We start from the raw sequence: 14,364 nt of genomic DNA on the forward strand, positions 1-14,364 counted from the left end.
CTGCAAATATGCTGAAAATAGTTTACAGGTGGTAATTTCTAAAAGTAGTTTATTGTCAAAAGAAACAGATTCATAGTTTTTTATCATTTCTCTTTGCCAGTTACCAAAGCTGCAGTGTTTACTTGTAAGATTTGGTCCTAGTCTAGATTACATTTAAATGTTTCTGAGCTGTCAGTTCTAAATCTTGATGTGATAACTACCTCTTTGTCCCGTGTAGTTTACATTCCGCCTTTTTGTTTGTTGTTGAGAATCAGGCATCCTTGATCCTCTCAAGATTTATGTACAGTGACTTTATATTTGCGATCTCATATTTTCAGGTCGATCACTTTGCTCCGGCCCACAATCCAAATTCCCCAATGTTCCTCCAAGATATTCCTGCAATTAAAACTAAAGTAGAACATGCTATGTCTCCCCACAGGGCCGCAGTTATACGCTATGTCGGTTCGGCACTTGAGCGATACAACAAAGCCATAACCCTTGGACACACTCTCTGTAATGTTCTGTTTTTAGTTGTGTAGAGTGAAAATTATCTGTTTTAGCAAACCACAGGTGTATTACAGCAATTTCTTTTATTTCCTTGACAGTGTCAGGAAATGCTGTGACACAACATTGCATGCAACTATGTGGTATGATGAGTTTGTTTGCTATAATCAGACTGTTTTCCTCAAAGATGCACTGAAAGTGTTTTTAAATGTATCTTTTGGTGGGTTTGAATGCAACACAGTACTTTATTGGTGGATGTAATGATTGTTCTGTTGCTGTTAAAGCATAAGAAGACATCGCAATCAAATAGGGGCTTCGTTATGTCCAGTGCAGACAAGGTTTAAATCTCCTTATCCCAGGGCCTTGGCTAAGTTGTGGTGAGGCATGAGGCATACATGCATATCCATTTCACTCATCTGTGACGCGTTGAGGAAATTTAGGATACAGTCTTGGCTCAGGCCTGCCGTGCACTGCCCTCCTTCTGAAAGACTGACCTGGTTTTGACCCATAATAAATGTTAGTTTGCGTGTGTGTATTTAAGACACAAAGTGGCACCAGTAACTGCAGCCAAAACAAAGTCAATGCTCTTTGACTGGTGCTACCGCCCCTTAGGAGTGCCTGTGCACAACCACACACACACACACACACACACACACACACACACACACACACACACACACACACACACACACACACAGTGAAATGACTGGCTTTTACCCCCCAGAGAGGGAGCCATGATGCTGCTGAAAGCCTTACCTGACTGTTTCAACATCCACACTGACTGCCTTTTATTGTGTGGATGATGGAGGGGGGGTGTTTTCCTTCCGTTTGCAGCCCTTTTATTGAAGTTAATGCATTGTGACTAACACAGTCCTATTAAGCATCGCTGTCTCTTGCAGTCTCTTGCTCCCCTTTATCTGTTTCTCTCTATTTGCCTCTCTTTTTTTTCCAAAGCCCACTTCTTTAACAAACAGGAAGGCCTTTAGCTGGGCCATTAGTTGCGCTTTTTTCCTGTACCTGTGTGTTTGTGGCATCAGTTTTTCACCATCTATAAGCATTTTCTGCTGCCAAGTTTAAAGATTTATTTTGTAATTATTCAGAGTTTAATGGTGTACTACACTGTATCCTATAAAGGATTCAACTGTAATCATGTAGTGATACAAAAGACACATCTGGAGCCTTTTTTGTCAGCTGTCAACATTTGTTTAAACTAAACACTTTTCTCCTTCTCTTTTCTTTATTTCTGTGTTCTTTACTCTCTCCCTCCACCTCTCTCTCTCTGTCTGTCTCCTTGCCTCCCCCAGGTCTCCAGAGGGGGTAGACGGCCAACCCCCAGCTCTGCCTCCCAAGCAGCTGAGCAGGAAGACCTTGAGCCAGATCATCCAGGCCCACTCTCAGCAGAGCCTCTTGGACAACCACCTCAGCGAGATGTATGATGTCCCCGTCAATGCTGACAAGACCACGGTCAGTGTGGCAACACAAGACACAGATATTCATCACATGATTAATTAATACCAATGTTAACATTTACACATCTTTTATGCAACTTTGCAAAGTCCGCTTTCCATTGTAACAGAAAATATAGGTAGGCTCATATTAAGACCTGCTCTAATCTGAGAGGTTTTCAGTGAAAATATATGAAGAGGAGCTTTCAGTGTTTTCACAAGTAAAGTAGCAGTAAACATCTTCTCTCTCCCTCCATTTGGTTTTGTCTCCTTTTGTCGTTCAACATTTAAAGAACCAAACAAAAATCAGTCTGGACTGAAATAAAGATTTGACTTATCAGAGTCTAAACATGGCCACATTACTGTCTTCTTTGAGATGTCTTCTTTTCTGATAATCCACACCATAGTCTCCAGCTGTAAAGAGCTGTTTTGCCTCTTTTAGCTCATTGTTTTGATTCTAAATCCCACGCATTGACTGTATGGTCAAGTCTCAGTAGCTGCATTTGCAGCTGTGAAAATGTTTTTTTTCCTGCCGCCTAGTGGCCAGAAATAAATTGTTAAAGCTCTTAGTATATCTCAGCATTATATTGTTGATGTTTATTCTGTATATCTGTGTTCTTTCAGCTGAATGGAGTGGTCCCTCATGATAATTTGGTCCTAATCAAGATGAGACCTGATGAACACGGACGATTCGGCTTCAATGTGAAGGTGAGAGCTGATACTAGTTTATTTACCATTTTGCTGTCTTTTTGTCTTTTACTTTTGTACGCCAACCTGTCACAAATCATCTATATCATCCACACTTCTTCCTAAAATCCTAACTTCCCTCTAAAAAAGAAAGGACATTTGTGTCAAGTTTTGTGCTGTTAATGTGTGTCTCTGTGTCTCCAGGGTGGAGCTGACCAGAAGATGCCTATCATTGTGTCTAGAGTAGCTCCAGGAACATCAGTAAGTCGATAACCACCTCATATGAGTTGTGAGTCAGTAGATGAGGAAACACAGTCCCTCTCCTACGGTTATTTATGTTGTTTAAAAGAATAACAAACATAGCTTCACAAATAACCTCAATTTAAGCATTTTCATATCTGAAAACATTTGTTCTCCCTCTGGAACAATTAACTCTCATTCTTCTTTCTCTTCTTCCATCTCCCTGTCTCCTCCTTTTCAGGCTGACCTGTGCGTGCCTCGCCTAAACGAGGGCGACCAGGTGGTCTTGATTAATGGGCGGGACATCTCTGACCACACCCATGACCAGGTGGTCATGTTCATCAAGGCCAGTTGTGAGAGCCACTCCGGGGAGCTCATATTATTGGTCAGACCAAACGGTGAGACGTTCCCATTGGTCAGATCTACTGAGAAACATTTTCACACTAATAACTTATCTACATTTCCTTTATGTTGGGCCTTACATTTGATTAAAAAGGCAAATTCAGGATCCACTTAGAAGCTCTGTCCTGAGCTTTTAGCCACATCTCATAGCAGTTTTCTCAGTTATTATCACATGACCAAAATGTGACTCTTTGTCCTATATACAGTGTACTAGCAAGCTAGTCTTGTCAGATGGTTCAGCCAGCTTCATTATGTCTGGCAATTACTGGGTGTGGATATTTAGTAACAACTCAATTCTATGTAAGAACTAGTTTGTGTGGTGCAACCCGTTTTAATTTAGTGTTGCATGAATCTCTACTTAGTAAACACTTAAGTAATACTAGGCTAAGTCTAACATACAGACAGCTAGCGCAGCCCACTCCTGAAAATTAACAGCCACGCATCTGGTCACAAACTTTGACTCTGCTCCTGATCTCCTTCAGGCGGTTCAGTCCCACTTTTGTAGTTGCAAATGAGGTCTGTGAATTTGTACATTTTGCTCTCTGTATGTCTCAGCTATATGTATTCGCCACGTAGGAAGATGGCATACCATGTCCTTTAATCAGCATGAGCAAAGCGGGGAGGGGAGCTTTTAAAGATGATGAAACATGGAAATTCTTGGTATTTTAACTGGGTCAAAGAGGGATTTATGCATTCTATCCTGTATTACATCAAAGCTGATATAAGATTGCATAAATGTATTGAATGCCTACAAATTCAGAGAATCAGATTTTACTGATGAAATGCAGGCGTATGAATATATAGACAAACTGTATGTTCCTGTGGTGCAGTGCATTGTTTCTGATCAGCTTGCTTTAACAGCCATGTGTATGTAACCTGTGACATATTTCTTCCCTGTCCCATTCAGCCATCTATGACGTGGTGGAGGAGAAGGTGGACTCGGAGCCAGATTTTCAGTACATCCCTGAGAAGTCCCCTCAGGACCCTGCCCAGCTAGACCAGAATGCTTTGAGGGACTCCATGGCTACACTGAAGGAAGGCCTGAACAGTGGAGCTATACTGGCACAGTTTGATGTGAGGAGAAAGACAGAGACGTAAATCAGATTAGACATAAGCAGAGTCAGTGCATACATGCTCACATATGGTTGTGGAATTTCAGGTCTGTAGTTTTTGATTGGTTAATAGGATTACTTTCAGGAATTGTCACAAATTTCTTTCCTACTCCACATTCCTGAAAACACCTGTCGTTCATCATCATCAAACAAACACACACTAAATGCATCTAAGGCTCGTGCACACAAAAACGTATTTATACTTATATTTACATACACAAAGAGGGCAAAGAAATGGTTAGTGCTTATTGATCTACAACTTTAATATCAGTTTTGTCCCTTTTCTTACAGCAACTGTACAGGAAGAGGCCCGGGATGACCATGCTGTGTGCCAAATTACCTCAGAACGTTTCCAAAAACCGCTACAGAGACATCTCCCCTTGTATGTGACTTCTATTTCTGCGGGCTTGTGTGTTCAAATATGTGCTGACATTAACCTTTTATTCATCCCGTCATGCTCTCACCCTCTCTGTCCACATGTTTTCTGTAATCTTACCCCCCCCCCCCTTCTCTTTCTTTCGTTCTGCAGATGATGCCACGCGAGTCATTCTGAAAAGCACAGATGATTACATCAATGCAAATTACATCAATGTGAGTTTTATTGTCCTTGCTGCTCTCTGTCATCCTTTCATCAGTATCTCTGCATTTTGCTTGTTTTGCTAACCATCAAAAAACATGTTAAAACACTATGGTGGCTGTACTGGTGAATGATTTAACCACGTCGGCTGTGCAAGTGAGTATGTTTTTGAGTCAGCCAGGTGTTTGTCTTTTCAAACAAAGCAGCCTGATTTTATTTTATTTAATTTTTTTATGGTAACAAGAAATTGTAACTGAACGTGCAGCGTATTTCTAATGGCAAATTTAAGTGCTCCTAAGAAGTTGGAACAATATGTAAAATGAATGTATCTCTCTGTCTGTTTAACCTTGTGACTCAGAGGCTTAGTCAAACAGGAGACAAACCATTGTCAACTTGCCAGCAGCAGCCAGTTTAAGTGTTTAAATGTTTGACAGCAACTTAATTAGTTTTTTATTCAAAGTTGATGTGTTTGTACTTTTTAGAAAAACATTTAGCTCCGTGCACTGATGAAAAAACAAACTGAAAAAAGAATCTGTAAAGTGAGATCTTTGCAGCCTCTGTATCTCAACCTCCCTGTCTCTCTTTGTGTAGATGGAGATGCCAGCCTCCAGTCTGATAAACCGCTACATAGCTTGCCAGGGCCCGCTGCCCAACACCTGCTCTGACTTCTGGCAAATGACCTGGGAACAGGGCTCGTCCATGGTTGTCATGCTGACTACGCAGGTCGAGAGGGGGAGGGTATGTAGACATCCTCTTCACAGATGGAACTGGAGTCCATATGTATGAAGAGCAGAAATGGGCTTTCATTGTTAGTGTATCTCTACTCTGTCTTTACTTGTGGCATTGTTGCAGCTACACTGTAAAATCTGACAGCATGTTTACATGCAGGACAAACTGTGAGTTAGTGGAGCAGCAACAGCAGCTCTGCTGCTCCATGTATCCCCACACAATGCGTTCAGGTACTGTATTAAGTTGTAGGTCACCCTAGTTTTGGCAGTGCTCAGGGCCCATTACACAATCGCCGTAGTTACATGCATTAAAACGCAGGAAAGTAGACCTGGAGTGTAAAAATATGCTTCAGGTGGCCTTTACAGGCTTAGCAAGTAAGCTGTTATGCAGCCTATGTAGACAGCTGGATTGATTAGAACAGTTAAAGATGGACGACAGCTGAATCTCAAACAGAGAGCTGTACTTCTTTAAGTTTAGCTCTCTTGGTAAAACCCAGGTTTTCCAATTATAGAGAACCCATGTTGTGATACTGAGTGAGCCTGTTTAGTGCCATAATAATGACTGTGTCATGAGAGGTATGTCTCTCTCATGCTTGAGATACTTAATCCTATAAGGCACACACACATCCTGCAGAAAAACATTCATAGTTTTCTCATTTTTCCAGGAGGTCTTAAACAAGCCTGGGTGCAAAGAAATTTCACAATCATCACTTCACTAGAGATTTTAAATGATTCCAGATGCACCGGATATATTTGTGTACTAAATATAACAGCTAAGAGAAGATGTCTAACTGAAGAGTAAGAGAATCCCTGACCTCCGATGTCTGAGCTGTGAATAACAGTTTAGGGAAATTAAATGTTGAGTTGCAAACTGAAAACTTTGTCTGTATTTATAGGTGAAGTGTCACCAGTACTGGCCCAACCCAGACAGCACCACCACCTACGGAAACTTTACAGTTACATGCCACAACGAAGAGGGCAACTCTGCCTTCCTGGTCCGAGAGATGACTCTCACACACACGCCGGTAACCACACACACACACACAGATTCATCTACAAGCACATAATGTCAAAGGAGGGGGGAAAAAAGGACAAGGAGAAAGTAAAGCTATGACCATGAGGGAAGAACAGCAGAACAGGAGTCGAGGTAAAGCCAGAGAGATGAGAGAGTGAGAGGGCGTGTGCTGATAACCAGAGCAGGTGAGAGACTCTGGGTCCAAACAAAGAGAGGGACCAGAGTCTCAGGGAGGATGAGCCGCCGAAGGACCCCGGAGGAGGTGTGTTGCCATAGTGACCAGTGTGGGCTGTTCTTTTTCTGGCTCCCGATTGCTGCATGCGGGCCACGTATTGGGATCCGGTTGCCATGGCGACCAAACCACCCCAGTCGGTTACATGGCTGAAATGGAGAGAGAGAGAGAGAGAGAGAAGAGGAGCAGAGGAACAGAGGAGAGTGGGACGATGATAGTTTGAAAAACAGAAGAAGTGGAGAGAGAGAGAGAGAGAGAGAGAGAGAGAGCATGCGTTTGTTTTGTTGTGATGTTGAAGCCTTTGATGCCTCCAAGTCTTACTTCAGCACGTCATGGAGAACTTTTACTTTGCGTTGCTCTGAAGTGAAGGCTTTTATTCTGCGTTTTATTATTTCTGGATGAAAAACGGTGCAGCTAAATTAATCATTGTGTCTGCTGTAATGTACAGTATCTAACATATCATCTACCAAGCCAGCATTAAGGACAAATCTGACAAAGAAAACACATTTCTGCTGTCTGTGTTTTCTGATTATTCTGTGTACGCTTGTATCATGACCTTTAAAGTATATGGCTGTAGGAGGAGGCAATTAGCATTCTCCTCTGCCTGTGATTGTTGCTATGGAAATAGATGTGTAACCATGGCGATGCAGTGAGGTAGTATGTTAAAGGGGAACACAGGGGCTCTGAGTCGCACAAGAACCAGTGGTCAGTGGTTGTTTTCTGCTGTAGGTTCTGTGTGTGTGCGTGTGTGTGTGTCACTGATGTGTCACTTATTTTCTGATCACTTGCTACAGCACTGTCAGGTTTTTTTTTCCCCATCTATGAATGAAACAGAGGAAATGTGTCCTGTCTTTATTTATAGTTTCGATTGCAGCAGTATAAAAAAGGACATTTTGTAGTAAAGCCACAGAAAATATTATCATCAGTACGTGATGTTTCATAAAATGAGAAGCAGCAGCATGAATCACCGAGCGGTCCAGCGGACTGGAGAGAATAAAACCACTGTTTGTTATTCACACTTCCTGTTTCATAACATGTTTAAAGGTTATAATTACACAGTCAGGGTGCAGTGCAGGCTCTCCCTAGGACACAGAGCTCAATGGAGCGAGCTTGGAGGTCCCCCACGTGAAAGACAGTAATCTTTGGGTCAAGTACAGTGATTTCTGAGAAGAATTAATTCCTTATTAAGCCTCTGTGAGAGTGAATCTCCTCGGTTTGCTGCCAAAGCTTCAGATAATAAAGAAGTCTTTCTGAAAAGCGGCGCGTAAAGACACGACACAAAGTCATCTGTGTTTGTCTTTTCCTCGTGTGTGTTCAGAGTGAGCAGCAGAGAGAGCTGACTCAGATTCAGTACCTGGCTTGGCCAGACCACGGCGTTCCTGATGATTCCACTGATTTCCTGGACTTCGTGGCTCTGGTACGGACCAAACGGGCAGGACAGGATCAGCCAATGGTGGTGCACTGCAGGTACAGTGAAATCATTCTGTGAATCAGCAGCTTTCTCTGGTGCTTGATGTTGATTGACTGTCAGTCTTATGTTACACTTCCTTTGTAATTGAACATCCGTTTCTGTCCCTGCTGCTTCTCTCCAGTGCGGGAATTGGTCGGACAGGGGTTCTGATCACCATGGAGACGGCACTGTGTCTAATGGAGTGCGGCCAGCCAGTGTATCCTCTAGATATCGTCAGGACCATGAGAGACCAGAGGGCCATGATGATACAAACACCTGTGCGTGGGCACATCCATTTGTCCATCCAGCATCTCTCAACCACACTAAACAATCTGTTAAAATATCTCTCTCTGCTTCTCTTCAACAGAGCCAGTACCGTTTTGTGTGTGAGGCCATCCTGAAAGTTTACGAGGAAGGTCTGGTCAAACCACTCAAGACTGCTGTCTACCAGCAGAGAGAAAAGGCGAGCGACGAGAGGGAGGAGGAGAGGAACGAGCAGCAGAAAGCGGGAGAGGAGAAAGAGGAGACGGCGGCAACGGAGGAGGGCGAGGTGGCCGTGGTGGAGCTGCTGGAGGGAGGGCTGGACGAAGAGGATGACGACGACGAGGAGGTGGAGGTGCTGGACGTCGGAGAAGTGACAGAAGATGGGGAAGAGGAGGAGGAGGAAGAAGAGGAGGAGGAAGTGGAGGAGCCGAGCGTTGCGAGCGCTACCAGCGTGACGAGTGAGGCCAAGCGCGAACCCTGACCCGGATCCTGCTAACCTGTGACGTTTGACCTCTGGGGTCATCAGGGGTTACCAGGAGGAGGCCAGGTGATCGGAGGAGAGAACAAAAGCACTGTTGCACTTTATGCTGACAAAAATGGAAAAAAAAGACGGACAAACCAACAAACGTGAAAATCATGGACGATAGAATTAAAAAAAAGAAATCCAGCTGTGTTGACTAGGTACCATTAGGGATTATTGTATGTTCAGGGTAAAGAAAAAACAAATACAAAGAATGACATGATAGAAGTATGAGAGAATAAAATGTGGATGGGGAATTGCTGTAGTGCCATAAGTACGAAGGGGAAGGGCTGCCCCCATGGATGGAAAGCTCCCCTCTGCCCCCTCCCTCACTTTTTCCCTTTTTTTTCCCCAAAGGGTCGCCCTGTCCCCTTCTGAGCGAGTCTGCCAGACAGACCTGCCTTTTTTTTTTTAGAGTCCTTTTAGCTGATAAAGAGATATACCTTATCTTCTGTTCCTCAGAGAGTATTTATTGTGTTTTAGTTTGTGTCAAACCCTGTCCACTGAACAAAAAAATTGTATGTTTTGTTTGTATGAGTCTAGAGCTTCACGCTTTCCTGATTAAATCTTAGGTAGTAAAGTAGTGTGATTCCTCTTCTTCTAACTACTTCTTTATTTCTTTTTTGTGGGGAAAAAAACAGTGGTTTAATTTATTGTACTTGGTTTTATCTTTCTCAGCTTTCTTGTCTATGTTTCTGACAGCACAGACTGACAGATGGACAGCTGAAAGCACTTTGTGTCTCACCTCTTGTTCAATGCTGTGGCGAGTTGGGTACTTTTTTTATCCTTCTTTGTGCTGTGTTTTTGAGCTTACAGACACACACGCTCTGAAGTGGCCGTCGTTTGGCTGCGGTGAGGAACATAACTGGTTTACAGTCCTCAGGGCCTGTGTTTATTGGGCACCTCCCTTTTCACTTCTGCACCAGTCACAGCAGCCGCTGTTGATCTGTGACTGCACACTTTCCACTGAAAAGACATGGTGTTTAAAATTTTTAACTCTGAGGAATGATCGATTATTTGAAATGAATTGCGTGGCATTAATTCAACACGAGAAAAGAAAGACAGCATCATAAGGAGAGGCCCCAGTAGACACACGGTCTCACTGAGTTCAAATCTAAGCTATTTCCCAGCCGTCATGGCTGATAAAGCTAAGAAACAAGGCTGAGGTCAGTTCATTTCTTTCTTCACATTTATGTTCAGTCAGCCCAGTGTTTCAATCAAACTTGCAGCTGACAGAGTGGGCAGCAGAGTCCTCACTGAAGTGTCCTTGAGCCAGACACTGATAGCTAAGCCCCACTATGTGAAGAGCTATGACTTCTCTCTGATTGTCCCCACCCCACCCCCTACCCTGACCAGGATGACTGTTTAGTGTATGTCAACCCAAATATTTCTTTGCACTGGCTGTTACGCCAGAACCTGAGAAACAAAAGAGGTCATAGGATCAGACACCGTTAGGATTAATTATCTCTAAAGTGGTTGCAAGCTGCTGGAAGTTTTACGCAATCACAAAAAAAAAAAAGAAGAAAGCTTGCGTTTTGCGAGCGGAGAGTGGATTGATGTCAACCTTTTCTGTGAATGGTAAAAACTTACATCCAGAGTTTTGTCTTCTCCCTCGCTAAGTTCCAGTGGGGTCGAGAGGTCACCGAAGCGGAGCTTAAAACCAACCATTTGCTGATTAATTGAATCCGTATCTGTCTGCGTGCCTGCCAGGGAACAGTTGACAGTTCAAAGAAGCAGCACAAACAGAACATTCAAACCAGTACTTTTCCTTTTTTATTGATCTTTTTCCAGGCACATGTTGTTTTTAAGATATGACATGTTATGAGTGATAAGAGACTAAATGATGACTTGTATTTTTAATTCACAAAACCCAGCATCAAGTTTCTTGTTGAGTCTTTTTTTTTTCTTGTCCAAATACAGGTTAAAGCTGTCAGTGTGTCTTTCATAGTGGTATGGAATGAAGTGTAGCCTCTTTATCATTTTCAGATATTTTTCTTATCGGCTGCTTCAGTACCTGCTGTCATTGGCTCCTACAATGGACTCTGCTGGAAAAACCTACTGCTGTGTGTGTGAGTGTATGTATGAGTGCGTGTGTGTACTCAGATTTGTCTTTATCTATCTCTCTCTGTACCTCTCCCTCTCTTCCTCTGCCATTTATGGAATATAGTTTGTTAGCTGTCTGGTCTAAGCCTGCTTGTTCGTTAACTGGAATGAAAGGTTGTGCCATAAAGCCATAAACCTAATCTAACCTGATCTCAAGTTTTTGAGGAAAGAAAAATGCAAAAAGAGCCTTCTCAGAGAGTCTGTTTTTTTTTTCTTTAAGTCAGGCTGAATCTTTGCCTGTGAAACAACAATTCAAACTGTTCTCATACCTTCCTTTCAAACAGCTGAATCATACTTTAGCCTCATGTAGAGGTGGGAAGAAGAGCCTAGAAACTGCTCTCCTCTTCGCTCTATTTTTTAAAACCTCTCCCTCTCCTGAAAAACTGCTCCTCTCAGGCAACATCAGTCATTTCTGCAGAGCCCACGCAACATCCACAGTCCATTCTTCTCATTGTTTTTCCCCCCAGATGCCTCTCTTTTGGATCATTATACATGGATCCCACTTTCTCTGCACAGCCTCAAGGCGAATGACACATCTGAGCAGAATACCATGGGTACCATAAGCGCAGTATCAAACAGCTTGTTTTCCATAGAAGGACAAACAGAGGCTAGCCAATGAATGACTGGCTGAATAACTGGTCAACTTTTTTTAATGACTGATACAAATACATTGCAGACCTTACATGTATGAGCTTACAAAAACATTTTTTTTCAACCCCTGGCGGCTTCAGCCATCAGTTCTTGTATTCGGCAACAGGGCTAATCAAATCAAAATATCAACAAAGTCAGAATCAATCAACACTTAAATGAAAGTTCAGATAACGTTGACAATTTCTAACAAGTAAACAAAACATTGGCGCTGCAGTGAAACGTTAATAATTGATCAATCAGGGTTGCCAGAGGTTTCCATCTGCACAAAATGTCCAGCAATGAGCTGTCTGTGTTCAAAGTGTTTCGTTGTTGACACATAATTGGTACTGTGTGTGCGTTTAGGGTACTGATCAAAGGTAGTTTGGAGGGTACCAGACACGGGGAGGGCTGGGGTTAGTTGTATTTTTGTAAAGATGAAAACAGTTCTAGTTGGGTAGGGAAAGGACAGCACTTTGTAGAAGGCTTAGTGGCAGGTAGTGCTACTGAAAAAAAAAGTTGGAGACATAAAGCATTGTTAAAATGAGTTGTTGATGAGTTGAGTTTTTTTTTTATTTATCATTATTATTTTGTTTCAAAATAAAGACACATGTAGGGAACAAGAAAAAGAAAAGAACTCCTAACTACACAGTGCCACTTGTTAATTTTGTGTAAATAATACTAGACCATGTAAATACAATGTTGTATATGAAAAAAAATCTTTAAAATAAAAGGGAAAATCATTTGTGAGCAGAAAGATTTTGTTTTTATTTTATTTTTGATTTTTTTTCCTTTGGATGATTCAAATGTGACACAAAAATGGTGTGTATTTCAAGACTGCTATTTCAAAATTTTTTTGTTCTATTTGAAACGTAATCTATAACAGCGAGTGTATATATAATGAAACACAAAATAATGAGAAATGTTTTACCGTATTATTATACCCTTGGTTAACTCCTACCTGTGTCATAAAAACCTTTGTCCTCAGTTGCTTGTTTCTTTCTCGTATCATGATTTTACGGTGCTTTGGACATGTCTATAAGCTTGATTGTGAACAATTAAAGCTTGTCTGTCAAAGCATGGAGACGTGGCTTCAGATCACCTTGCTTTTCCACACTGTAAAAGTGAGGTTGGGCAATGTCAGAGTGAGCAGACGCGCTGCACCTGCGCTGAAGACCTCGATCAGAATCACTTTTTCAGATTTTAGCGTAGGGTGAAGCCATTAAGTCACATGAGGTGCTAAATATCCACAATGCCAAGGAAAATAACAACCACACTGATGCTAGGAAAGCTATCCAAAAGGAAAAGGAGATTTAAAAAATCTGAGCTGTGAGGAAAATATTGCAAAAGTAGGTTTCTAAGGAAACAAACAGCTGAATAAACAGCCTCCCCTCTGTGTTGCATATAAGCCAACCTTAAAGATTTATGATTATATCAGATGATTTGATAGAATGAGGTACTTTAGATCTAACCATCTTTTTATAATGGTATTATTAAGCCAGAGGCCACAACGGGTGCTATTACTGCGCATTAAATCCTCAACACGGGAAAAAAAGATTGCATCTGCTCCACTTTCTATACTGATAATGACCACACACACACACTGTTTTAACACTGGTGCACACACAAACAGATGTAAATGTTACATTTCAAACGTGTCCATAGACAGTCTCTGAGCAGCCATTTTTAATAGTGGTGTAGGCCTATAATGATCAAGCTGGTCTTCTTAAATGTATCTGTGTACAGCTGGGTTATGTACAGGCATATGACAGGCTTATGCATCGTGTGGCAGAGTATAGGCACATTTTTTTAGGCAGTATGGTGACATTTTGTACGGTAAAAGGTCAAACATGCATCTGTCTACATACATTTTAATTATGCAGTTCTTGTTCCAGGCAGCTCTTCCCAATCTACACACACACAAATATTGCCTGATAATTTATACTTTCAACTTGCTCAACTGGGAACAATAACAAGATTGAAAGAGAAAAATCTAAAGTCGTCTACACTTTTGAAATGAAATAAAGGCATACTTAATCACAATAAAACATGATGCATATCTCACATTTCATTTAAATTCAAGAGAGAGGTCAGGATAAGCTCCAGAGCTGCCTCAAAACGAGATTTAAATTAAATGGATTTGTTTATATACTCGTTATATGCCACTCTGCTCCTCAAAATGCTGAATGAACTTTAAACCTTAAAACCCAGCTGTCTCTGGCAACATTTGTTAAACGGTTGTTCCTAAACTAACCAGAAGGCTGTGCTGCTGTTCAGTGGAGGCTGGCTGCACTGTATGACTCAAATTCAGAAAATGAATGAGAGCGCCACTCCTCTGACATTAGTAAGTTTTAAATAGCATTACAACTATTTAATGAATGTAAAGTTGTTTATAAATTTGATTTTATACATGTATAGCAGCCTCTTTTTGGCCTGGCCTTGTAATAACAAAGAACATTTAAGAAGGAAGAACATGTAC

At 41.8% G+C, this 14,364-nt stretch overlaps 1 protein-coding gene across 1 annotated transcript in view; it reads left to right on the top strand.

Moving 5' to 3' along the window:
- The window catches only part of ptpn4a (protein tyrosine phosphatase non-receptor type 4a), a 57,006-nt gene extending 44,134 nt beyond the window's left edge, over positions 1-12,872 (top strand). The window contains 13 exon segments of the mRNA XM_018682291.2: positions 1,788-1,947; positions 2,553-2,636; positions 2,820-2,876; positions 3,097-3,253; positions 4,165-4,331; positions 4,661-4,751; positions 4,899-4,960; positions 5,538-5,684; positions 6,571-6,699; positions 8,240-8,388; positions 8,514-8,649; positions 8,739-9,101; positions 9,103-12,872. Coding sequence (XP_018537807.1) covers positions 1,788-1,947; positions 2,553-2,636; positions 2,820-2,876; positions 3,097-3,253; positions 4,165-4,331; positions 4,661-4,751; positions 4,899-4,960; positions 5,538-5,684; positions 6,571-6,699; positions 8,240-8,388; positions 8,514-8,649; positions 8,739-9,101; positions 9,103-9,138 — 1,738 coding nt within the window. The 3' untranslated portion in view covers positions 9,139-12,872.
- Positions 12,873-14,364: the final 1,492 nt, after the last annotated feature.

The sequence above is a fragment of the Lates calcarifer genome, linkage group LG1, assembly GCF_001640805.2.
Source record: "Lates calcarifer isolate ASB-BC8 linkage group LG1, TLL_Latcal_v3, whole genome shotgun sequence".
NCBI lineage: Eukaryota > Metazoa > Chordata > Actinopteri > Centropomidae > Lates > Lates calcarifer.